Source organism: Bombus impatiens, unplaced genomic scaffold (assembly GCF_000188095.3).
Source record: "Bombus impatiens unplaced genomic scaffold, BIMP_2.2 scf_0113, whole genome shotgun sequence".
Classification (NCBI taxonomy): Eukaryota; Metazoa; Arthropoda; class Insecta; order Hymenoptera; family Apidae; genus Bombus; species Bombus impatiens.
In genome coordinates, this window is record NT_176532.1 from 735,391 (window position 1) to 761,947 (window position 26,557).

The following is a 26,557-nucleotide window of genomic DNA, read 5'->3' on the forward strand; positions in this document are numbered from 1 at the left end:
TCACGAAACTACCCGAATAACACTGCACGTTTGTCGCCTTGCTCGATCAGCCGATCACCAATGAATGTTAACTTAAAATTTCGTATTTCGTAAAAATGCTTCCGTCAAAATTGTTTTCCTTCTTTCCTAATCAATATAAGAAAAAAAAATTGAGGAAGATTTTTGAAATTTTGATATCGAATAATTTACGTGATCGAGCCGTATTCGTTGACTACATTTAAGTACGTCAGTTATGCTTATAGAAGATGCAATTTTTAACACCTTCAAAGAACGTAATACATTCCCGGACAAAATTATAGCATATGTGTGTTATCTTCTGAGAGGGCAACAAAATAGGCTACTATACGTGTTGCCTCAAACTCGATGTTAACATCTGGCAAAATTGCTCACGTACCAGGTATCTCTGCAAACGTTCAGAGTGTTCGCTGTGTTCTTCAGAAGTGTAAATTTATTTAATTATTGAAAACGAAGCAAGTGCCTGCGTTAATAAAACCTTTATGTCAAGGACAGCGATTAACATTCACAAAAGAACGTATTCACTGAAAGGCGTAATGGAGAAGTATTTTATTTACTGATGAAAAAATGTTTGTTATGGACGATCTAGATGAATCTTCGTTTTATTATCATGATCGACGAAAAGAAAAAATGGTGAAAAAGCGATGACAAATGGAGATAGTGGTGATGATGTTCTAAGTCGGAATTGGGTATAAAGGCAAAACGGATTTATGATTCGTTGAAGGGAAAATAAATGTTCAAAAACATATAAATTTAATCTTAACGTATTCAACGAATTACCAAAGGAAATTTATTTTTCAGTGTAGCTATGCTGCCGTTCATCAAACTAAAGTTGTAGAAACATTCTCTACGAGAAAATACGACATGATCTTCGCCATGGTTTGCACGTTCCTTAGTTTATATACATATATATAATTGAAAATTATCGAAGAAAACTCATACGTGCTGTATGCAAGAATAGAAGTCAATATGATAATATTTTACAATTAAAAGAATCTACTAAAGTAAAATGGGATAATTTATTCTAGAATACCATCCAAAAACTATACAAATTCTTATCATGGTTGGTCAAAATTATAGAGAACAAAAGCGTTTATAGTCATTATTAATTTTATATTAATTATGATGTCAGTTTTCTTGTTAGGCTAAATATACGTATAGATTTTCTTAATTTGCTATCATTTTCTCCACATATACTGAATGTTGGTAATAACAACTTTATTTAATAACAGACTCCTTTTTTATTATGTACTATATTTCCACTTTGGTGCTGTGATACATATGAGTCTCTGATACATATGAATATTCGCTACATTTAAAAAAGTCTTAAATTGTCTTCGAGAAATTAAGGATAGCACACATGTGTTATCATTTTCTCCGGAACTGTATGTAATGCCTTTTTAAAGGATTTTGCGCGCTAAATTTAATTTCGGTAATGTAATAGAAAGAAATGGTAGAAGCAGTTCATATAGCATCTCTTTATCTTTCCATCGATCGTTACCTGTACAATGGCTATAAATTACAACGACCCTTTTTTAAGCGTACAATAAAATTTTCCACTTGTTTTCGTAACGAAATTAATTTACAATATCTTCCTTGGCAATACGCCATTTAATAAATCAATCACAATGTACGTCTGTAAAATATATTTTATTTTCGCTTCGATGGGTATTGCGTATTTTTGTTAGTTCGAATACAACCAAAAGATACAAACATTAATTTATATATCTAGCTAGTTTAACTCTAATATTTAGAAATATAGTCTTACGTATTTGATCTCATCGACATAATAATTTTGAATTCTTTTTTTTTTATCTTCTCGCGTCTGTTCATATCATTAATAGAACAATTGAGATATTAAGAAATGTTGTCAGTCTATCGATATTCTATGAGCAGACGTAATAATACTTAAGTAGTATATATCTTATCGTTGACGTTTTGCGATCATCGTGAACGCGTGTACACGCATTTAAAGGCACGAAAACAAACACGCGTACTATAAGATACTTTCACTGTCATTATTAATAAGATAAAGGCAACAAGTGGAATTAACATCCAGACCGTCAAATGAGATCTTAATTGCTTCGTTAATGTACCAATTTAGATTTCAATGTAGTCTTTGCACAGCTGTCTGAAAACCCTTACTTCGTTTGGTAATTTCGTTTAATATGAAGTCGTAGAGTATGATATTTCAACTATATGCGATGTTTATAACGATATAATTTTTACAAAGTGTTTTGTTACATTGCTTTTCCAGATACACTTGCGCATTGTCAACCACCTGTTACATATGTAATTACAACATTTACAATTTCATATTATAGGGAAAAGATTCTTTTTACACAAACTTTTTGATCGTAAAATTCGTAAGCATTTTCAGTACATTAGTTATAATATAAAGGGTGTGTGAAGAGAAATAAACAGGATTAAGGGTATCAGCTTGACTGTATTCAATTTCCTATTTACAATCTATCTTTGCTAATACGTTCGCCTATGGCGCGCGTCTCCTTAAATTTAGATAAATAGCACCGAGAATTGAACAATATAAGAAGAGAAACAACTTTGTGTCTACTTAAATATAATTCGTGTGATTTTTCGCATGCCGATACGATCCACTCATATGGAAGGTCAATAAGAATTTTTTTTTACTGTATTGTAATTATTGACGTATCGCATACAAATATGAATGCATTTAGCTTATCTAATTTTAAGGCAAGAGTTACTTTGCGTTTCATACAAATTCACGCGAAATTTATCCTTCTCTTTACCATCATTTGTTCCCCGAGTTCTCTTTCAATAGTCATGCCTACTAATAATAATTAGATGCATTCTGCACTGCGTACTTAAAGTAACTTTTAAGCTATTTTGTACTCCGAAATTGGTACGCAAATACATCGTCTGTTTGATATGGAGTTCTGCTTCAGAGAAACTGCAAATGCAGAGAAAGGCAACATCCTATATGGTATTGTTTTCTGCCGAAAGAGAAGCAATATTTTAGTTTTTTTTTTTATTGGAAGTGAAGAATCTTCTGTATAAAGTCATTTCAATTTGCTAAAGAAATTTTCTCGTTTCTTTATCTTAAATGTTCGATGATATTCGATCACTAACATCTCTTCGAAATTGTTAAGATACTTCGTTTCTATGCAGATTTCATAGTCCAAGTATAATTTACTTAACGCATAAATGAGAATCAATACAATGAGAATTTTGGTATTAGACTTTGAATTCAACTGCCATTCATAATGTTGAAACTTAGCTTGCAATGTTACTAAGATATTACTAAAAAGTATAAGTTATATCGTTACTGATTTCTGTTAATCTGTTATTCATATCCGCAGGCCAGCATATATTTATTAAAAAAATAATAATCTGTAATATGATACAGATAATAAATAGATATTGTGTAATTAATATTCTTATCAATAATATCATTGTAAAAAGGCTGTCGTTTGCAATGGAGCACTTTCTGCTATTCAATTTCCCTGAATAGAAGTAGTGAATAAAATTATTTCGATTATGTCGTATAAAAATTAGATTTAGGAATCGTTTCTTCGCCGAACTAAATAAAACTGTGTTATCTGAAAGAGTAAACTTATATTGCCTAAAGATTTGTGTATTATTTGTACTGTTGATCTGTATGTGAATGTATAAAATTTGCTTCTAACCGTTGTAGATTACATTAATTCATATAATTTATCTCTGCAAAACAATAATCGTTTATTATAAACAGAAGGAAAATTTTATCTACTAAATAATATGTGACAAACGACAATTATATTAATATATTACGGTACTATTGTGGTATTACATAAATTTATTTTTCGACATATTGAACTGAATAACTATCGTAGCTAAAGTGAGATAACATTTTTTCGATGTCTTTGTTTACATGTCCTTATTCTTCCCTTTTCACTTCAAGATATACGTATATTATATGAATTATTGCTTATATATATATTTATATATACATACAATGATGTAGTGAATTTTATTGACAGGCGTTTTATAGTGCAAATAAAGAAAAAACAGCATAGTTTTTTAACAAGGTGTGTGTATGCATAGTTCGAGATGAAAATTTATATGCTGTATTATAGGCATATCTGCTGTGAATGTTATATAACAACTAAATTAATGAGCATATTTACCAGCAACCTTGTATAGCATGCAATACAATTCTTTGTTCGCTATGAGAACCTGCTTTATTAAAAGTTCAAGTAAAAAACAGAAAAAGAATAATTCAATTCGACGAGGTAAATAATAATAAAATAAGATGTATACTATAAAAAATAATTTAGAAACATGATTCGAAAGTATGATTCTGCAATTGTTTCCATAAATAAAGCTTTGTATAAAAAATTGTACTTACAATTTCTAGATCCACAAACTTAGAATTCTTATAATCACAACTGAATAAGATTTGGAAGGAACAAAAAGATTTTAAAAGTATTATATATATCTTTCATTATATCAAGCGTATTAAAGCATTTGATAAAGATAAAACTTTAGAGTGCAGATTCTATTTGTCATAACAAGAAAAAGAATTTATATAAACATATTTCCTGAAATGCTTCTTTCCAGAAATAGAATTTGATTTAGTTCTAGTATATTTCAATCTAATACGTTTTAAACAGCTACATATTTTGAAATTCTTTTGACATTAGTATTCATTTCTGAATATATGTTTATAAGAACTTTTCTTCTATTTTTAGTATGCATAATGCATAATTTCATTCAATACGTAAAATATTGCACGATATAAGTAAATTTGAAGAAAGTGATCCATTGATAATATCTGTCGTATTAATTGCCCAACACACTATGTACCTTTTTTTATAAAAATATCGTAAATAAATTATGGCAATAATGATCAACAATTACAATATTCATGCAATAAGTAACTGGTAACAATGGTCGGAGTGGTAACGCTTTGAATGTGTAGCAAATATCAAAAGAGTTTCTTAAATATTATGCATCATACCAATCAATTCTTTGCACAAATTTTAGGGGTATACCCATGTGAAGCAATTCATCCTGTGACTTGTGCCTTAAGTCTGGATAGTAATGAATTAATGCTTGCCAACATATTTCTGATAATTTAGGAATTGTTAACCAAACAGAATGAACTGCATCTGTCCTTACAACCTGCAATAAGATTTTTCACGAAAATGTAGGAAACTGTATATATTAAAGTAAAAAGATAAGAAAGCTATAACAACCTTATTATTTTCCTTAACGATACCACCAAATGTATACATGCGTCCTTCCGGAGTAAGAGCTGCAGAATGAAAATACACAGGACATGGAAGTATACATTTCCTTAAACATGTCCATTGTAACAGATTTAAATCTAATCTCCAAACATCAGAGAAGACATGATCTCCATTATATCCTCCAGAGATTACTACTGATGTGACACCTGTTTTTTCATTTGTATATTGCACAGATCCATGACAACGTCTAGGTTCTGGCACTGTATTATCATCGTTGTCACCATATGTGTTTAATATTATCCATTTACTTGTTTCTAGGTCAAAAGCAGGGATTTCCTAAACGTAATTTGTATTTAAAAAATTTTAATGCAAGTATTTAAAACTTATTTTGGACGATTATATTAAAATTTACATACCGAAAAACCAAATGCTTCTGTAGCTGTTCCTCCTCCCAAAACATATATAAGTTTCCCATCAAAAGCTAATTCGTGTCTATATCGTCCTGTAGGTTCACTCTGATCTCTTCCAGAACATATATAAACAGTCTCCCAAATACCAGCGCTAAGATCAAATCTATGAATATCACAAGTATATTCGTATCCTGTAGTACCACCGACAGTATATAAATATGACCCATGACATATTAAAGCTTGTCCATATTGGGGTTCAGGTAGATCTCCTTTTGCAGGAACTATGTACATTCTACCATTATTAACATTACACACATACAGATGATTGCTACAACTATGACCAAATGGTACACCAGTTCCACCATAAACCATCAAGGCATTGCCCCTTAAAATCACTGCATTCGATGCCAACTCATTGGGCATATTATTTTGACCTGGTAAGCGTTTCCATTGTTGTGTAACAAGATTGAACTTCCAGACTTCTTTGAAAAGTGGTTTACTAGAGATCCATGTCTGATCATTTTGCATATCAGGATCAGTATCAGGGATACAGGGATTAAACCCTCCATAAGAATATAAATTCTTATGATCACAGACTATTCTATGTCCACTTCTAGCTTTTGGACGTTCTATACTCTGTGCTTCGTGCTTTACGAACACAAATGGTTTAAATGTATACATGTTTGTCAATTAATTGACAAACTGATATTAATTCCCCAAAAAGTAGTTAAAAGTACGAGTTGTTCTCGTCACAGGTTTTCTACAGAATCCAAAAAAAGATGTTTAAAAAGAACCATGTGTAACATTTATACATATCGTTCCCTGTCTATCTAAACGAATTACTTGTCGCGTTGAGGTTTATATGTTAAAATAAACGTCGTGCTACTTTGAATAAACATGTGAGCAATGTTTCGATGTTCATAAGAAATTTTTAACATAGACATTTTGCACGAACTCTGCAATACATCTGGTGTACTTTTCTCACATCGGTGAACATGGCGTAACGCAATAAAATTCTCCGCTGGTTTTCTGAACGATCGTTTAGTCAACAGATATCGAATATTCTACTCTAATACAATTTTTATATTTCACTTTTAAACCACCTTTTTTTAACTGTGCACATACAGCTGTAAACTTATGCTTCATTTAAAACAGCAAACTTGTTCTTTTACGCCTATGCAGTAATACAACTGCGACTGCGCGGAGCTGATCAGCTGACTGATTATATTCAATCGTATTCAGCTAACAGCTTATTGTGGAAATTAGTCTCATTTTATGCAAACAGTGAAATACTATATAAAATTGAACTACATATTTCATAAATCCTATTTAGCGTACAAATTATTTATTGAAATCTCAGATAAGTAGGTATTAAGTTCCAGTGCTGACCTTATATGGCTCTTACAGCACTTCCCACAAAATGTTATAGTTCACGACAATTTTATCATTTTATTTATAATAGAAAAGTTTGCTTTATACTTTACACAAGTTTAATGAATTAAAAAGAAGCGTATCCCACATTTTCCGTTTATTTGTAATTTTAAATTTATGTCGCCAACGAACTGCACGAACAACTTTTGTGCCATCTACTTGCTATATTCGTAAACAAGTACGAATTCTATTAACAATCGGTAAATATTCGCAATTTTTTGATACAAAATGTATGTGAGCGAATAAAATGATTAATTTGATTTATTTAGTTTATACGATTTCATTTTTTAGAAAACTTTCCAAACGTCGTTTTGTTTCATTCTCTCCTACATTTTGTCGTATCTGAAAAAAATAAACTTAATAATTTATCATTTTTCGATATTATTATTATTTTTTTTATATATATATAAAGGAATATATTTAAATACTAACCTCTGCAAGCAAAGGGCCAGTCAACTTATCCGGAACTACAACGTTATCCTCTATTTCTTCTTCATCTGTGGTATTCCAGTTTGAAAATACCGTACCTTGTGTCAAGACTTTAATGCTATTGCGCGAAAGGACCGGAGCAATTAGCGCAGCAAGAGGTACGCTCTCATCAATTAGACCTACATAAAAATCGAGAAATAAATTATAGATATCACAAGTTCTACGATATTAATTTAAACCGGATAAGACCTTGATTATTAATTCTCTTGGTCTTGAGAGAGGCACACATCTGTCCTACTAAGATTCTCTGAGTGTTCGTCATTCTTCGCAATATTACATGATTTGCGTCTAAATGGCCGAGATCCTGGGCACTCTTCCAAGACTGCAACCACATGGAATAGGAAAAATATTTGTTATCAGATCTCTTCCTTTTGAATATTTCAGAGTTCGAAATGCCGTTGCAATCATTTTTTCTCTCTTTGCCCTTTTTCTCTACGGAGACCTTACTTTGGAATTCGAAGTACGTTTGGCGAGAACATTTCCTGAAACTCTCGGTTGGTCGGCCGCTTTTATCTTCGATGTTTTCCTCAGGCTGTTTCCACACTTTGTCTCCGAGAGTTGCATAACATTATCTTCTTTCGACTTGTTATGTGCGAACGCATCTTTGCTGCAATCTTTACTCTTATTCCAGTTGGGATAATTTTTCAGCTTTGTTATGTTCGCACCTCTTTTCTTTCCAATTTTTCCTCTATTTGGATTCGAAGATGTCGTACCGGTATTTCTACTTGGTTCGGATTTCTTTCTTGTATTATCGAGAAAAATGTTATTTCGTATCTCGGTAATCAGAGCATCCAGAGATGGAAGTGACGGCATTTCTAGAGTCAACGCGATTATCTCCTTTTCTAGAATTCCCTCGAATCGAAGATCTATCTCATTCGCCATTGTCGCTACTGAAACTACGAAACTTTCTGGGGACGAGACCAACGATTGACCCAACAGATATTGTATAAAATTTTGTATTTCTGGACGTGATAACATCTTATTTATCTCTCCCATATCTCTCGCAGTATCGATTATTTTCTTTGATTTTTCAGGATTCACACGTTCAAGAACACCAAACACCGTCTGCACCAACGCTTGCAGCTGATAATTCACAAGAATCGGTACGATTTGATATTCCTTGTTTCTAAGTTCGATGCATTTAACAGGTGCGTTCAGATAAATACATTTTCTATATTTTTTAATTGTCATCTCTGGATTTAATGTGGCCGAGACGAGAGAATTCGCGGATTGTCGACTGCCAAACATGCTGTGAAAAGGAGATTTGGTGCTAGAAGTTTTCGAAGATGCTTCTTTCATCGCTCTGGTACTAGATTTTATAGCAATAAGATCTTTAGGCATGGCATCGTGATTCTTTCTCCGTCTCGGCTTTAACATGGTAATTTCACGATTGATTTTAAACGTGGATCCAATTGTAGACCTTCTCGAGGGACTATACGATTTCGCAATCCAATTTCTAGTCGATAAGTTCGTGGTTGTTCTACTGGAAAGATCGTCATCGTCATCGAGACGAAAAGACAAACTATTCTCATCCAATTTGTTCAATTCTGTATTAGGTCCAGCGTGTCTTCTCCTGACTATACCTTCGGCTAGAGCTTGTTTAATCCGCAGCTCATGCGAGGCTCCAAGTAAAGAGTAGACGTGAGGTGAAATCGCGGGCATCTTATCAATCCCCTGTAACATTATCCTCTGCGTGTGTTTAGCATTGGACGACAAAGCTCTCTCAAAATCAGCGTCGTTCTTCATATATTGCTTATATTTCTCCTCGAACTCGTAAATCGCTTGATCATCCAAAATCTTCTTCCGTGGATCTTCATGGAGCTTCGTGTCTGATGAGATTACCTGAGTGTCCACCACGTAACAGGGTATGACGTTGTTCCATGCGCCAGAAAAGTGTTTGTTCTTAGCTTCAAAGATTCACAAATAGATAAGTAGGTAAGATTCATAAATGCTTGTTCTTAGCTTTAAGGATAGAAATTCACAGAATTATCGAATAAGCGTTTTTTGATCTCATTCGTAGAAAATTATACCTTTTTCCATTAAAGGTGTAACGGGTCTGATGGTGGTGTCGTCGTTGCCTTTCCATTTCGTACTGTGAGCGGACAGTAGATGGAGACAAAGAATTTTATCAGGATCTACCTCGCCTCTGGTGAATACTATCGAACGCACGAACTCGTAGGAATCTTTCGACGCCTGCTCCTGTTCTATCGTCTGGCCACCTTTTTTTATGGCGCCCGTGCAATGGTAGCAAAAGCCGGGATTATGAGTTTCGTACATGCGCACATTAATAGCCTGCGCGTCAATTACTGTGCTCGCAATTAGATCGGAAGATCAAACGATGAACCGCGTATCCGCCGATCGTACGTGTCGCGTAATTGTCAGAATACACGGTGCCGATCTTTGATCTAGAGAAATCTAATCTCTAGTCGAGTCGTGAAACGTTGCGATCGAAATCCTGCAATTAACGTTATTTCAAGCACTGTATAGACTCACGAAGGTATTCGAACACTTGCACGTTCAGAAATATATTCTGAATATGTGATTTACATGATACAATTATCATGATGAAATCTGAAACGAATACTTTCGTCAGCTCTAGAGACAGTGTAACATAAAATTATCTATTAGAAACGAAAAGAAAACCGTGCGCATCCTTGGTAAGCGTTTATATACGCATTTTCCGAGAGATCTTACGTTCGATCCAAAGGAGGGCTGCCGTGTTTCCAGGTTCTTGTGACGCGATCGAAACCGATGCCTCGCAGTCTCTAACATCCTCAAATCCGACTTCTCCACCTTCTCAAGTTTCGCAACTTCTTGCGCCAACCTTTGACGGCTAATCTCGTTCTGCTTAGCAAGCTTGTCTTGCAGCGTTGCATTGGATTTCATGGTCGTCGCGCTTATGATTTTCGTGGTAGTCGAGAAATTTTGTACGTCGGATAAATTGGTGGTAGGGATGCGAGAGAAAAGTCAAGGATGAAACGGTCCTGCTTTCCTTCCGCTTTGCTCGATTGTGCAGAAACGTGAATGTAAACGCGCTTCACTTCATATTGGATAATTCTTCTATTTAGTCGTTCCTGAGATTTCCCCTGACTTTCGACCAATTAGGCTTGGAATTCTAATAATAAGATTAATTGAGATAACGATACTTCTTATTTTTATACTTCGTCCTGGGAATTACTTCTTCTAGCGCCAGAGACACAGAAATCATCGTTACTATGCGTGATCTTTGTTTTAGATTGAATTCATTGCACGCTAGCGTATAATTTATACATTTAAAGAGACGATAATATACCGGGGGTTTAAATATTTAGTTAATTGCGAATCAGCCTATTACGTAACGCGTTAGAACGATTGGCACGACTAGACTTACACAGAAATGAGCTTCCTTATAGGCTTTTGTTATTTATAGGCTAAAGAATTTATTTACCACGAACAAGAATATATAGCAATGGCGACTGTGCATCGTTCGAGCTACTACGATCACAACAAGCGTAAATACGCTCTAATCGTGCCAATTGTAATCGATTGCTTTTCTTTGATTTCTCTCGTCAATGACAATCGTGAACATCGCCGAGTATTCCAATCTTTAATATCATTGAGCATCCAAGTACGTCACAATAGCAATGGCACATGGTGTATTCGAAAATTATTCTTCAGTCCTACGTCCTATTACAGACATACGTCAATTTCTACAGATCATCGAATTCGATTTGCCCTCGAGCGTGTTGATCGATCGCTTCATAAATATTACAGGGTACGAGTTTCGTAATCGATATGCGCATTATCGATCGTTACATCGACCTTCAAGAATTACTGACTTTCGAAAATTTCATTGCTCGTATCGTATCGTAGATACGATAAACTAATTAAGAGAAAATATGTCGTCTGGAATTTGGGAATTCGTTAAAACAAAATTATCTTTCATATGTATCAAAACTCATACAATCGAATATCTACGGATATCAAATATGCAATTATGTACAAAACATTTAAATGGAGGTACAGTATTTTAGTAGTATTTCTCTAGTATGACAATAACAAGTTCGATAATAATGTACACATATTTTACAAACTACGCGTTATCTGATCATCTTATTTAACTTACAAAAGTTAAATTGATTATAATGTCTAAAACATATAGTAAATCTTCATTTAGACTATATCTCTTCAATTATATTCATAACAATATTAATTTCCATAATCATTTGATTTTAATCCAATAATCCGTTATTCCATTTCAATGTACTAATCGATAATAAGAATCTCAATTCTTTACGTTTCTATCGATTAGAAAACTTCGATATAAGAATAATATAGAAAAGGAATTTGAAAATGCAAAACAACGACATCGTCGATTGGCTGATAAACAATGCCCTGTAATTGGTGGAGTGCCTCTAATATGGTAGCTTTGATTGGTCTAACGGTTAGTTAGATTGGTTGAGATTGATCGCGCGCGCATCGGTTACATCAGTGTTTGATCGTGGAGCGTGCGCGCGGGTTACTGGTTTTGAAATGCGTTTTGTTTACGCGGATTTGTTCAGTAGGGTAGAAGCGAAGACACGACGAGAGTGACGAGAAGGCACGACGGTTAGGAAGGCCGGCAGTGTGACGGGCCGCGTGGTAGGAGGTTGCTGCGATTCAATTTCAGTCGAAGCGCGCCAGGCAGACCGAGCGCCAGCAAGAACCGGCTGCTCTCTTTTCCACACCTCGTGCTTTGCTTTTCGAATACCATCGAATCTCCTGGTGCACGCGCGCACCATACTGTGTCTCTCTTCGTCTCGTTCCACCACGGTGTATATACGTATGTGAGCCTAGGATGCATGTGTGTACGTAGTCAGTATGAGAGATGTTGGGTTGTAAACGTAAAGGTGTGTGTGCACGCGACCGAGAGCGGCCCTCCAGCATCCGAGCAAGTGTTTACGTCGTGCGTGTAATCCACTGCGGACAACCGTTGGTCTAAAACCAGTATAACCCTTGTGCGTTTTTGAACGCGTTCGAAAAAACCGATACGTCAACGACCCAGGTTCATTTGGAGGAGCGACGAGACTGCCGGGAGTGATCTTTGGCTTCGATCGAATCATATCGAATCGAGTCGAATCGAATTGAAAGTCGTAGTCGATCAAATCGAATCCGCAAAATCCGTTAACAACAACTGTTCGAACAGAACGAGCGTTCGTGTTGACGATTTCACATGGACGACGCGCGTGCAAGATATCTTTGAAAATAAACAGGCAAACGGTGGATTGACTCGTTAGTGTTTATGATTCGCGAAGGATGCGTTTGTTGACGCTGGGAGGAGACACGGTAAACGAAAGTTTCAGTCCAGGGACATGGACGATCGAAAGATTCCTACGTATTGTAAACGCAGTTCTCGATCGTATACTGTAGTAAAGAGTTTTGACGACTCGCAGATAGACTTTCTTCGAATTATGATCGTGTAATCTGTGCGGCCACGTGACACACGAGATGCGACCGTTTGCCTCCATGAGAACACGGGGATAAGGAAGGAGGATACACGTCTCTCAGGATGGAATTCGGAGGCTACAAAGGTACCGGTCCCCGTGTTAGGGTGCGACGACGCGCGGAATTAGGTAGACGGCTCACCAGGAGGCTATCTCTGGTCGCGAAAATGCCAGCTGCCATTCTTAGCAAAGCGAATCCACCTGAACCAAGGCCAGTCGAGATCACGGCGATCGCGCCTGACAAGACACACCTCACCGTGAGTAAATTCTATTTTAATCTATTTATTTATTTACCGTTAAAAATGGAAGCTCTCGCTAGTGTGCAAGAAGTTGCAGCTGAGTTTATTAAACGTCAAATCGATCAACTCTACTTTTCGCAAATTCCTCGTGCTTATTGGTTACGCGATTAATTTTCAATTCTCAAAAAATAAATGATTTATTTTTATAAGTTTCTCTGTCGTAAGAAGATGGTACAGACAAAAACGATAAATTCTATAATGGAACTTTTAAGAACAGTGTTCGTAACGTCGCCATCTTTTTGTTATTTTCAATTTATGAAGTTGATCAATATGGATTCCGGACAACTCGATTAATCATAGTTTAACCGTTATAAGAGAAGAAAGCATAAAATAGATTTCTCCCATCGGTGGCACGAGGAACGAAAAAGCACATTTTTTTTCTCTTATTCGAAATAAAACGATCTCGTCGTTTTAGCTTCGCGATTACGAATTCGAAGTTGAATATACGTTGGTTGTTGGTATTTGGCTTGCGAGTCACACGCGTCGATCCATTCGGTGCGATATTTTAGCGAAGAGTTCGTGAACGATCGGATCGATTCGACTGTATCGCGTTGAGACCCGATTGTTTCGAACTGTGTCGCGTATCTCCGCCGTAACATCGTGGAAAAGCTCGAACCTATATTCGAGCAACGCGGATTCCGTGGTAGAAATCGAAACTCTCCGTGTAGCTTAGGGTTTGAACGATTAATGTACCAACACGTACACCATGCACCAACTACAAGGTGGCGTACATTCTATACAGGAGTAAAAGGCGTTACCTTCGGTATTTAAGCGGTCTATAGAAACGTTGCACGTCATTCTCTCGCGTGTTCGTACACGTTTGCTCTTGCCTCTTTCTCTTTGTGTGTAAATTGTACATACCCTTTCGATAACTTTTGTTGCTACAATATACAGTCGGCGAGTAACGTTTATTACAGAATTTAATATATACGACATATACGATACGCTTAATTATTTCCGGAAGAATTAACGAATGTTTGGACTCTGGTTCGATCGTGTATTTACAACATTCCGATTAATAGAGCCTACAGGCTGTAGGAAGTAAGATATGACGGTGTAGCGATAAATGGCTGGAATTTTGTTTCGTTAATGGGACATTGTTATCCTCTTTACTTCTTGGAACCGACTTTGTAGAGTAAGTCTTTGGTTCCCTTGTACAATTAAAGAACGTTATTAATGAATTTTGCCCTAGTGTTATCTATCTAACGTAAATAAATGCGTTATTACGTATTTGTACCTCGTTTACGCTCGGTTTATGGCCGGTTAACGATGAATTGCTATATATATAAAGCAGCAACCTTTGATTCACAACCGCTTTTCCCTCCTCCATTCTTTGACGGTCTGGCTCGTAACAAAGATCGCAATCTTTACATGCTTCTTCGAATAATCATCCTTTCCTCTTTTCTATTTTGTATCGCGGTTCTCTATCGCATAGGATGAGAAATATTCTCAGCTTCCGAATAATCTTTAATATATGTATAGTGTATGGTTGTTTGCACGTGCGTACGTCGAGCTCGCGAAAAGAAAAGTGAAGGCGTCGTTATATACGTATGCACGATGGCGTTCCTTGAACTCCGCCGACTTCTACACGTAATCGTCGTAAGAAAGAAAGTGCGCAACGTGATCGATAGCAGCACTTTCTACCGTTGAACAAAATGCACTTTGTCCCCGTTCGAACTTTTACGAGCGGTTCGCGTTCGCGATGTATCGATCTCGCGATCGATCACGATATCGGAAATTGTGCTCGACAGAACGCGTGGGTGGAAACAAATAGGTACGAACCGCGTGATATCATTTTTTAACGCGTTACACGTACGACACGTAACGTGTCAAAGGCTTGACATTCTCTTGATTACGGAAAATGCGTGTATAAAGTTATCAAATCGAACACAGATGAATTTCACCGTGTTTTATACAAATTTTACCTAGGAATTTTCTTTTCGTTTGATACATTTGCTTTACGATGTTAATTTTGGATATTCTAGTTGTTAATGTGTTCATCTTTTTCTCCTGCAATTTTTTTTTTGATATATTTCCCATTTTCAGATATATTTTTCGAACTCTATTCTTTTGCCTTCCTATCAATTCACACGTAGCTGTAGCAAATAATTTCTACAAACTTTCGCGACACACTTTAGCGATAATTTGCATTTCGGAATAAAATATGATGAAAGATCTACATGTCCTCGTACTTTTGAACGCGGGTGTATCTATACCGTGTATATCTATGTTGCTCACGACATAATGCAGTTCCAACTACCGATTGCGAACTAGATACCGATCGTTTAGACCGGAATGATAATTTTTCAATTTTTACCTGGACATACGTATAGCTGATTGCACAAAGTAGTCGCACGTGCACGCGTAACATGTAGCCACGGTTGCATCGTGCGGATAACTGTTATTTCAAACGAGCTTTCGTGCCGTTTACCTATAAACAGAAAACCCTGATTAAATGCTAATACGGCGTAGACAAGTGTTTTCGCCGTTGATCGAACGATCTCGCGTCTTTAGACGCGTTTCCTGGGATTTACGACGTAATCGCCGGATAATTTGTAGTCCTGATCCCTACGGAAGAAATAACTCTTTCCGTTGTCTCGTTAAACCGTCCACATAACGCTCTCCTCTCTACGATCCTCTTTTCATACATTTACAATCTTTTCCTTTTTCTTTCTTTTCTTTTTTCGTTTCTCTTTTATCGTCCAAAGATTTACACGTCGTTGCGTTCTTCGCCAAACGAACGTTGCAATTAAATCGTCGTTTTACAATACTATAGCAGGCTCGGCTGTTCGATTTCAATGGTCATCGCGTTATATAAGAGCGACGCGATTGCGAGTGTTAGAAAACCTTTCGAAAGAAAAACGACTTTCGTCGAATCGTTCGTCGGTGACAAGAAAATCGTATCGAACCAGCGATAAATAATTTCGCTCCTTCGTGATCTTTTCGCTCGTTCATGGCCATCGTCGCGTATCATGAAATATCGCTACGATAGACGGTCGTTGTTCGCGCCGTGCTAGCTGATTACTTTGGGAAATTGTATGGTAATTTATTATATAAATCGAACGAGACCGGGTATAATCGGTCTGGAAAGGAGACTGATTGAATCAGCACCATTTCCCATTATACAGATGTAGATTTTATGCATCGCTTTCTCCGTGCAACTTCGTACGATTACCTTGTCGAATCAGAAATAATTAGCGGCCAAACATCCGGGGATTAGATGACTTTCCACGTTAGTCAGGGTAGAAACTCGTGTCCGTTATTCTAGAAAGATATGGCAGGATTGCACGTGAGAATGATTTTTCTTGGATCGTAAACTCTAAGAGCTTTCGGAGCACGATTCCAGTACAAATAGAAGGACCTTTAACGTCTTAACAGAAATTTTACGATCTTCTCACATTTTTCTTAAATTTAAGATAGTTTTTAACAGTAACGATTAACGATTCTATGGAATTTAATCGAAAGAAAACGGGGATTGTCGAGAAGATTTTTGGAAAAATCGTCGTAAGACGAGACGATGAATCGAACAAATCGCTTTGTAAGATTTCGCTGCGTTCGAACTGTAATATCTCTTAGAAAGTTTCTTTCTTTTTACGTTTATATAGAAAAAAAAGTAAAGGAAAGTTTCATAACAATTTAACTACGTGACTAGAAAATGCACCAATATATTTACTCAGCCAGCGAACGAACCGCTATTAAAGCAAGACCTTGAATTCTCCACCTTAACAACTTCTTTCAAACATTGTCGACTATAATCCTGCTCCAATTATACTTCGTAAGATGAACCGGTCTATAAACGAAAGCAAAGTACTTTGTACATACGATCGAGCATCGAACGAGTCACTTTCTTCGACCAATTACAGTTACTACGCCATAAAATGTCTCATGACACCGAATTTATGGCCGATGGTATGTACACCGGTCACCGGTGGCATCACGAACCTCGTTTAGCTCGATCGACACGTGAGCACCCGTTTAAAGGTCACTGACACTCGGTGTAGCGCGAAATTCACTTTCGACTTCGAAGATCGAGGGACCAAGGCGACGATCGATCGCGGCGCTGACGAAACCAACGCGGTTCTTCTAACGAAACGGAGAAAGTGACGCTCGAATTGGCCGCATATCCTCGCGTTTAACATAGAACGCGTTGAAAATAGCCAGCGCACGATCGTTCGTGGTCGATTCCTGCTAATTACGCGCCTTCTCGTTCATCAAGTCCCGCATTCTAACAGCCACGAATAGGAAACAGACGAAAGTACTTTTGCTTTATCTGGTCGGTATATCGCTCTGATTGCCCTTGTCCGTAGCATTTTTACCATGGACAGTATCAATCATGGTGACTAATCCAACGTTGCTTGCGTTCGATCGGATCGTAATTTCTATCGCGAGAAAATGTTAATTTTGTATCGCGTAGAATAGAACTCAATTTGCTGGAATTTATCGGTGGTGAAACGATTGATATAATAGGGATTCGTTGATTCTCCTCGCCAAGATTTCTCAGATAAGCGGATTTAATTAGTAGGTGTTCGTTCGATCGAGCATTACGCGATTAAAATTTCGTTGCAATAAATCAAGTTTTACCGTATCGTAGACTCGATGGCGAGAGTAGCGGATCGCATTTTCTTTTCTAGGCGAAACTAGTTGGGAAATTCGGTTCGGGCGAAAGACTTTAGCGCTTGAGTAACTTCCGCACCGCGTGTAACTCGCACAAAGTAAAAGTGGAAAAAAACGACATCTACGTTGTCGTGGTTCCGCGAATTCGAGGATTTTCCGAATAAGAGGCTGGTTTAACCTGTAACCACAGGCGTGGAAGTGTCGTTACGTTTAGCACGGATGCGTGGCCACAAATATGTACCATCGTGTCAATGTATCAGCTAACGTTCCACGAATATTTCTCACGACCCAAAAAATTCCAATTCTAAACATTGACATACAGCTTTACGCATGATCCAATTGACCCGTAAACGGAGGATCTACCGAACGAACGAAAGTATTCTCGAATTAGATTCCAATCGCTATAAATCTCGTTTGATTAACCATTTATCCCGTCGTTGAATCGAATCCATTTAGCCGCTCTCGATTCCATCCTCGTCGAACACCTATCAATTATTATCGTCGTGAATGCACAACAGATTTCCTTTGCCGTGCATGCGCGTCTTGTTCTCATTGTAGGCTATAGTATGAGTCAACGTCAGTCAGAGACAAAGAACACCGGCGCTGAGTATCGTTTTGCTACGGTAGAAACGTCTGTTGTTTCTGGCGTTGAATGCAATTTCCGGTATTCCTATTGAACCTGGTCTATTTTCATGCACTGCTCCGGTTTAATCTGTGCAGAGAATACGATATTTTTTTTTTTTATTTGGATGAATTTTACAATCAGTTCTCGTTGAGAATTACAAGTAAATTTTCCTGGCGTGGTACTACGTCGCGTTTAACAAATGTTTATCGCGTGTTTGGTTCTAATTGAATCTAGCGAGAACACGATATTAACGCGAATAACGTAACGAGGATTTAGGTGAAAATACACGGTGCGCCAAATAAGTAGGCGACCGAGACAAATAAAATCGATTAGCGCGTAGATAAACGATAGGTTTGACTAAACTCTAGGAAGATATTTAAAATGGGCCACGCTCTTTCCTATTTCCGTTTTACCTGCTGCGTTTTACTTTCTCTGATATACGCTTGTCATGCGGTTTGATTTGCGTATGTAACCGAGAATTCCGAAAGTTGTACATCTGCAGCTGATTGTTCCGAACGTCGGAGGCTAGCGATCACAGTGTCGTAATTAAGCGGACTCGAGTGGATTCATTCGTGAGATTGCGAATTTTAGATCTCATTCTGCTCTGATTGTCAGAGTCACGCAGCCGTACACTCGCTAATAATGTGACAGTCGGAACGCAGCCACGATAAACAGTCCAGTATTTTATCACGCTTGACCGCGACGAAGAACAGAAAACACTCGTATCTGCTTGAAAAAATAATTTCAGAACGATGATCTGTCGTTAAGATTAAGAAAGCGAACGACATCTGTCCATGCGTTTTTTAATATCCTTTGGTTCTTTGCGATTCAAATTATATCGAACGTCTCGTTACGACTAACTTATTATTCGATAAGTTCCATTCAAAGGCTATTCGTAATTGAATAAATGAAACATCGACACGGAAGACTCAATTTTACGTATTAAGAGTAAGAGAAATAAAATATGACAGCAAACAGATAATTCTGGTCGATCGTATCGTGTCTGGCAAATTGGGCCCCGATATTTCTAGAACTAGACCCAACAACGTTTATCTAGTCGTCGCTTCATTCTAAAGTTTCTATCTGTGTTTCCAGACTAAAACGCCTCGCAGCTATCGCAAAGCTGAAAAAGTACCAAAGGTACACAAATTGGGATAAACAGGCTCGATAAGAGCGTCGATAAGGATTAGTGGAACCTACCGAAAGTCTTGAACGTGACAGGAACTCTAAGAGAAACGCTGTAAAAATTCTCGCTTGTATTTCCAAGGATTTGCAGCGAAACGTTTACGAGAGTCAATAGAGCCGGTACCTTTTAACGTTTAATAGCTTTTAGGGTTCCATTTTCCTGTGTATTCTCTTGCATAGCGATATATCTTTGCACTTTAAGATGTTTCCCCGCCTATCGTTCCGGAACCTATTTCGTTTCCGACACGATAATAATCTTTGACCGTTGTTTAATATCTTAAACCGTGGTCGAGTTAGAATCGCATAGAATAATTACTTAGACGGATTAACGAAGGAAAGTTGGAGCAGCTTTCCGCCTTGGTCGACTAAAAAGTCGGTGGAGCCAGTGGCTTGCGTGGTTGATAAGTTGGTATGCGTAACGCGCGAGACAGATAAAATAGCGGCGCGTTAAAGCGCGATGCTCACGTGCAGTCGCCGAGGAGAAAAGTAGGTTGCATGTGACGAGCAGCCGGGCCGATTCGAGAGAACGCTCGTCTGAATGAACTGAAAACCGCTGGATGCCGCGTCTACGGAATTTTCAGGAAGTGATTCACGTTTCTGAAGCCCGCGGAGAGCTTTCACTGGCCACTTACGTCACCTTCGAGCGAAGCGACGAGCACGTTACCGATCGAAATTATTGCCAACGCGACCACGCTAAACGCGTTCCATCGAATAATTACGAGTCGACGAATTCCATCGCGTTGTAGAATTGCTTTTTTCGAAGTATCGACGAGATATTAGCTTCGTTGCTTAATTACAGATCGGTAGCCTCTGAGATCATTTGCCAGCTCCACGTACTTATTACGTTAGCGTGCTACATAGAAATTGACGTAATACGAATATCAGTATCGAATCGAAGTCTAATTATTATCATTCGTCAGGCGATACGCGTATACTTGTTTAGCGAAATTGTTCGCTATGGAAGATATTCGAACGTTGCAGCTTTCGACATTCCCCGCTGAATCGCGTTAATGAAGTAGAAATTTATTCGTCCGAAAGACGACTAGTCTGTAATTAAGGGTCAAAGTTCCTACACGGTGAGTGGGAAAACTCCTATGAACACGTTTTTCAGCGTATGACCGGCAACAAGAATAGTTTGCTTTTGCCATTTGCATGCGGATAAAGCGTGCATTGGAGCGTTGTTGTGAAACTGGTCATCGACGTACGCGGGCAACTTGAAAGCTACGAACCAAAGCATAGAACGTTGCTTAGTTTTTGTCATAAATAATCATTCGCGTATAAATGTTTAGCATCCTCGCAAATTATCCTTAATGCGGCTGCTTGTGCAACGCGAATATTATTCAATTTAAACTAGTTTTTTCCCGGCGTGACTCTCGTTCCATTTAAATGACACATTGCGCGTTTCTTTATTTACCCGAGGCGGACTTGGCTACAAAGTATTTGCGCAACCGTGTAATTTTGGCTGCATAATCTCTCGACAAATTATCATCATGGGTAAATTAACTTGACTATACGACACGAGCGCTTGAACAATGGACGAAATGATAAGATTATTTCAAAGTTGTGTAAAGAAAGTCGATTCATCGTGAGACACGGGACTTGAACGTAACAAGATGCGTATAGAAACGAGGAAGAAGGCGAATAATTTCGAGCGACGATGTATCAAGTACTTGTCGTTTCGTCGTTTGATCGCTTCGTCTTAAGAGCGAAGCTCAAAGCGCTACCATTTCGAAAGGGAAATTGAGTTACGCGTAATTCGATAAAGGAAGTTCTTCGTGGAAACGGATACTCCTATTCAGTGGAAGTTGTAAACGGCGAATGAATGACGTCAACGTGACCGATATAGTTAAAACGACTTACAGTACCTTGCGGTTATGGCGTTGCGTAACCCTCGACTAAGGTGGATTAACTGGCGTAAGGTTTCGTCGGATTTCTCGAATTCCTTTGACATCGGATGTCTCCGAAGACAAAATAATCTACGATTAAAGTAGTCGCGATTAGCGTGTTAATCGTCCATCGAGAAACAGTAGCCGCGTACTTATCCAGCCGTGCAGAATACGCGATAAGCAAGAAAATATAAACTCGACGTAATTCCTGGGAATATGAACGAACGAAGGTTTCAAAACAAAATTACGTAATCGGAATTGGGCTATTCTATCTTCTCCTTCGCTGTTATATTTTCTTAAGGACACTCGTAGAAAGCGAGATCGAACTTGCAAACGGCAAGGGAATTATCGAAGCCTTTGACTATTATTATCTGTTGACATAAATTAACATAAATAAAGAATTCATATATTCAGCGTTAGCTTGCACGAGTTCTGACTCGGTTAATCATTCGCTTCGTGATTTAAACGATTTTATAAGAAACCAGAAAATACCCTTACGAATATACTTAGGAACAGGCGTGTACGTTACGTAAGAAAGTACACGCGTCACGCCAGTGACCTTGCTCCGTGTGAACTATTTTAATTAGAGTTGAAGCGATTTCAGTGCCGTATTAACAGGATAATTTCCATACCGAATCACGAACGAACGACAATGTTTGCGCTCAATCGGTGGCTTGGTCTAAGTGCTGCATCGTTTCGCAATGTCGTTGCAGTCTACGAATTCCTTCCTTTCTGTTATCGGAGTAACGATATTCCCAGGCGTCCAGTAATCGATCGTAGTATCTTTCGACCTCGAAGAATTTGAAATACAAATAAGAATCCTTGGTAGGGAATAGTTTCTCAAAGTTATCAGCTTGACTGAGCTCGTCCTCGTAGCGGATCAGCTGCCTCAGGTCGTCCCTCGTCAAATTCTGCAGGATTCCATCCAGGTACTCGTCGCGGGTCTGCATCGCGTTGATTTCGTTCTGTTTCGTTTTCTCGTGAAGGTTCAAGGCCGTGCTGTACAATCTGTAATTATGGCCGATCGAGTCGTACTTTTTATTGCAAACACCGTTGCTCGAAATTTGCTCGTTCTTGGGGATTTGGTAGCCAGCCACGTTTAACACGTCCTTCACCAGAGGGCCCTGCAAAATAATAAAAATCGTAGCCACACGATGCTATTAATCGCTGCTTATGACACGCGTGACTCAATCGACCTGACCATAAATAATTTATCGCGTGTCTCGCGCGGTTTTCGTGCATCATTGCGGAGGAATTCGAAAGTTCGAAATTAACCGGCGACAAGTGCGAAGAAACCACGCTACCAGCCACGAGCGTTAGGATACCCTTTGATTACGCTCATTTTCAAAACTATGATATATACGCTGTTTTATTTTGTTAAAGCTCGTATTGACAATTTTTTCACATATTTCAAGAAGTGTCCGATGACTTACGGACAAAAGCGTGCATGTAGAATGCGATCGCGTTTAGATATAATTATCCGCGAGTTTAACTCCTCCATTGTGGGAAAGTTGGTACCGCGATGGTAGACGTTAATTTCCAGTTAGCCGACGAACATCCATTTAAATCATAAGTACCTTAATAGCGATATCGAGTGGCGAGTCTGTCTGCAGCGACGGTAGAATGTTCACTTCGAGTAACCACGGTCTTAAACTCTCGTCGAGAAGTACGTCGAACCCGTACAATTCGTAACAGGTGTAACTGGAGACCAAACTCTGTAAAATAGTCGCGTTCATACTCGATTCCACGGATATGAAAGTCTTAACGATGATATCCTTGATCCGGGACCATAGGTCAGCGACGTCCACCCTTTCCTGCCTCAGATACGACCATAAACTCGCGAAGGACCATTTGTGTCCTTTGAACGAATTCACTCCATCGTTTACCACGTACGCTGGATTTTGTTTGTTCACGCTGCTGTTGGTTAGGTGCATGTATTTGTCGCTTAGATTTGCTCCACGAACGTATCTACATATTTACTATTGCTTTAACAGAGTATAGGATAAAGTAGAATTATTTAAGCGAATTGGGATACTTGGATCAAACTATAATTTGCTTGTGAATCATTTTTGAACGATCCACGTTTGAAAATGATTGATTATTTGTTACAGATCGATGCTGGTTTAAAGCTAATGTAATCAAAGCCGAGTATCTCGTAATATGTAAATTTGATTGTTCCAAGTAAAGCGGTAAATTAAATTTTAAGACGTCGAAGTTTAATCGATTCGAATAAATCTACTTCTCGCTGTTCGCAACGCTTATGTAAATCACGAAACGAAATCAGGTTCTGATCATTATCGTGAAAATCGATGAAATATCGAGTAAGTTAGGGTCGTCGAATTACCTGACCGAGGCGAAACGAACCAAGCCCTCTTTGTAGACATAAATTCTCATCGGGTTAATGCTTGTTAGGAGAACGTAAATTCGCAGATCGAATTTCAAGCCGTTAATGAGTTTCGGTCTGGTGATGTATCGTTGAATGATTACCGAATGCCACTTTGGTATCTCCCACCATTGATTAACAATCTTGATACCCTGGCCACGACCCGCTGACGGCGGTTTAATTATCCACGTGGTACCCATACCGTGCCTGCTCCACATGCTTTCGAATTTCTGTATCTCCTTCGGCAGTACGTACGTTCTTGGCATAAAGTTATATTCCTGAGGGCCGAACTTTCGCGACATTCTATTCAAGTGCGTCCATAACAGGTCCTTGTTGCCTATATTTTCAGATCCTGGTATGTTGTTCATCTGATTTTTAACATAAATTTCATTGGAATCGAGTAAATTATATCGGAAATTTTAGTTCCACTTTTCTAATATTAGCTATCTTTCAATTCGTCGTTATAATGGCTGTTAAAGAACTCTGAACATAACGATTCAACTATTTGTATTGAAGTACGCTAGAAGTACGTATTTATATATTTACTACGAACTATATAGATGTTTCTTTTCCTCCAAAAATCTTCTCACTTAATTCGTACCTTTTGAAAGCTTTTCATACGTTGATACCTCGCCGTGTCTTTACTGGATAAGTTCCAAACGCCAGACCAGTCAGTCCCTTTATTCACCACTTGATATCCAGAACTGATTAAAATTTTGATTAAAACCCTAGGCATAGATGTGGTAAATTTCCATTTAAGAAGTCGAGCAAAATCCTTCGGCAGTTTTTTGGGTATATGATCGTGACTTTGGAAAAGAACGTAGGGCGAGACACGAGGGAAAAGGCTCGCCCTCAACGGCAGTGGCGAAACATTCTCGGTAGCCTTATCTCCATCGGCCCGTTTATCGAAAACAACCGGTTGAGCCGCATTTTTCAGAACAATGCTCTTGTTTTTCGCCAATTTCGCCGATTGATGTCGTATAACGTCCACAGATTTAGCTTGATTGTTACGTAAGAAGGCAGATCGATGATCGGTCGATTTCGCCTTCGAACGAAGGAAAACTATCTCCGTGAGTTTTTCGTACGTCAACCATTCTTCGTCGGAGTCTGGATTAAGGTTAATCATGCAGCCATTGGAGGTACTGGTGGCCGCGCATCGACTCGACGAGCCTTCGAATTTCCGTGGTTTAGGATGGCCAAGGTCAGCCTGCATCGTGTTATCGGTATACTCGTAAATTTTGCGTTCATTATCGTTCAATGTGTATGTCTGCACTGGGAATTTTAATAGAACTCCATAATCGAACGTTCGTTAGATCGGTGCGGGTTGAAGTTGTTCGTGAAACTCGTTTCGGTTCGCACGCTCGATACTCGATAAATTTGTGAAACACGCCGACGCGACGAGTCGTGTTATAAAACCGTGGAACCCTGATACGGCAAAGCGTCGCCAAAAAATCCGATCCGTTCACCTAACGTCGAGGAGACGCGTCTCCGATTCGAACCACGCTCTTCACTCTCTTTCTCCTTCGCGATTAGACGTACGGAACGAAAAAGCGGGGGTGTCCATTAAGTCAGTTTCTGTTGGTCTCTTTCCTATCACCGCGTCGCGAACAATGCCGCGATTGATTCGACGGCTTTCCGCATTTGCGTGCCAGCCACGCGTTTATCTTGCTCGGCAGAGCGCTCGCACGCGGTAAACACGCGGCTGCACAAGCAGGGGTTGGTTTATGCGCGTAACGCGCGCCACATGCACTGCAAACGCACGTGCTTCTCTCTGGATTATTCGCTGCAGGGCAGTCGTCTCCAATGGCACGCATCTTAAACGAAATGTTTCATAATTTCATCGAAATTCAATGTTCCAGGGAAACTTCAAATTTCGTTCCTGCTGAAAGAAAATTGCGAGCAGCGAATTTTTAGTCTTAGTTTCTTAACGTTAGCTACGTTTGAGTGGACAATTACGATCGATCGCAAAGTTACAAAATAAATCTAAATTTCGTAATAATTCGACTATGCGACTAGGAAAGACACGCGAACGTTTATTCCAACTAGTCTGACTAACCAATGCTTTGAAACTATCCGAGGAAAAGGACTAATCCTACGGAGGAAGAAGAGAAGCAAAAGGACGAAAGAGCCAGGGAGGGTCCTAGATAGATCGGCAAATACGCCTATCGTTCTCCATAGTTCTCCCATCCGGACTCTAATGGCGATGCTGCTCGATGCTAATTTGATTCCCGTGTAGCGCAATCACGGACCTGATTGTCGATGTTACGCGCATCACGCGCATTCCTGCGTGCACGTTAGTTGTGTTTTCCATCTTGCACGATTAATTGTTCGCGGCTGCGATGCGTGGCCGTTGCTTGGCTACTTTCGATCGGTCGGCGAGGAATGCGAGCCTCGTGTGTCTCTAATCTGCGCGCAGTCACACAATACCCGGGACAAACGCGAGCGGGCTGCTAGTGCTCTAGCTACGGAGTGTAATACTCGCGCGATGCCAGATATAACGCGCATTTACATACTGAGCAGCGGCGCGCGCGATCCACGATCGCGAAAA

At 38.7% G+C, this 26,557-nt stretch overlaps 4 protein-coding genes and 1 long non-coding RNA gene across 6 annotated transcripts in view; 2 read left to right on the forward strand and 3 right to left on the reverse strand.

Annotated features, from left to right (window-relative positions):
• The first annotated feature begins 41 nt into the window (after positions 1 to 41).
• On the forward strand, positions 42 to 866 carry LOC117151202. Its single transcript, XR_004460960.1, has 2 exons — positions 42 to 442; positions 817 to 866. It is a non-coding gene; the product is annotated as an uncharacterized LOC117151202 (long non-coding RNA).
• A 2,124-nt stretch (positions 867 to 2,990) lies between these two features.
• LOC100746408 (kelch domain-containing protein 10 homolog) lies at positions 2,991 to 6,813 on the reverse strand. The gene is made up of 3 exons (XM_003486401.4): positions 5,642 to 6,813; positions 5,232 to 5,561; positions 2,991 to 5,157 (listed from the first exon to the last, which is right to left on the reverse strand). The coding sequence occupies exons 1-3, from the start codon at positions 6,314 to 6,316 to the stop codon at positions 4,981 to 4,983; spliced, it is 1,182 nt and encodes a 393-aa protein (XP_003486449.1). The 5' UTR covers positions 6,317 to 6,813; the 3' UTR covers positions 2,991 to 4,980.
• A 249-nt stretch (positions 6,814 to 7,062) lies between these two features.
• Positions 7,063 to 11,433, reverse strand: LOC100748038. The gene is made up of 5 exons (XM_024364866.2): positions 9,586 to 11,433; positions 8,003 to 9,462; positions 7,745 to 7,877; positions 7,499 to 7,674; positions 7,063 to 7,408 (listed from the first exon to the last, which is right to left on the reverse strand). Exons 1-5 carry the CDS (start codon positions 9,830 to 9,832, stop codon positions 7,337 to 7,339), a joined length of 2,088 nt encoding a protein of 695 aa, XP_024220634.1. The 5' UTR covers positions 9,833 to 11,433; the 3' UTR covers positions 7,063 to 7,336.
• Positions 11,434 to 12,066: 633 nt separating this feature from the next.
• Positions 12,067 to 26,557, forward strand: part of LOC100746526 (rho GTPase-activating protein 20-like) — a 180,780-nt gene continuing 166,289 nt past the window's right edge. The window contains exon 1 of one of the 2 annotated variants that reach the window (XM_012380872.3): positions 12,067 to 13,274. In XM_012380872.3, the coding sequence (XP_012236295.1) occupies positions 13,083 to 13,274 (192 nt within the window). In that variant the 5' untranslated portion in view covers positions 12,067 to 13,082. The remainder of the gene's footprint in view (positions 13,275 to 26,557) is intronic. The other variant, XM_003486402.4, reaches the window with a different exon arrangement.
• Positions 21,495 to 25,314, reverse strand: LOC112212130 (tubulin polyglutamylase TTLL4-like). The gene is made up of 4 exons (XM_024364872.2): positions 24,611 to 25,314; positions 23,971 to 24,377; positions 23,204 to 23,594; positions 21,495 to 22,750 (listed from the first exon to the last, which is right to left on the reverse strand). Exons 1-4 carry the CDS (start codon positions 25,220 to 25,222, stop codon positions 22,289 to 22,291), a joined length of 1,872 nt encoding a protein of 623 aa, XP_024220640.1. The 5' UTR covers positions 25,223 to 25,314; the 3' UTR covers positions 21,495 to 22,288.

Coding starts and splice junctions, on each gene's coding strand:
- LOC100748038 (XM_024364866.2), bottom strand. CDS start 9,832: ATGTACGAAACTCATAATCCCGGCTTTTGCTACCATTGCACGGGCGCC. Junction 9,463..9,585: donor TACACCTTTAATGGAAAAAG/GTATAATTTTCT, acceptor GAATCTTTGAAG/CTAAGAACAAACACTTTTCT. Junction 7,675..7,744: donor CAAGAGAATTAATAATCAAG/GTCTTATCCGGT, acceptor ATTTTTATGTAG/GTCTAATTGATGAGAGCGTA.
- LOC100746408 (XM_003486401.4), bottom strand. CDS start 6,316: ATGTATACATTTAAACCATTTGTGTTCGTAAAGCACGAAGCACAGAGT. Junction 5,562..5,641: donor CAGAAGCATTTGGTTTTTCG/GTATGTAAATTT, acceptor AATTACGTTTAG/GAAATCCCTGCTTTTGACCT. Junction 5,158..5,231: donor TCGTTAAGGAAAATAATAAG/GTTGTTATAGCT, acceptor ATCTTATTGCAG/GTTGTAAGGACAGATGCAGT.
- LOC112212130 (XM_024364872.2), bottom strand. CDS start 25,222: ATGCAGGCTGACCTTGGCCATCCTAAACCACGGAAATTCGAAGGCTCG. Junction 23,595..23,970: donor GTTCGTTTCGCCTCGGTCAG/GTAATTCGACGA, acceptor GTAAATATGTAG/ATACGTTCGTGGAGCAAATC. Junction 22,751..23,203: donor CACTCGATATCGCTATTAAG/GTACTTATGATT, acceptor ATTATTTTGCAG/GGCCCTCTGGTGAAGGACGT.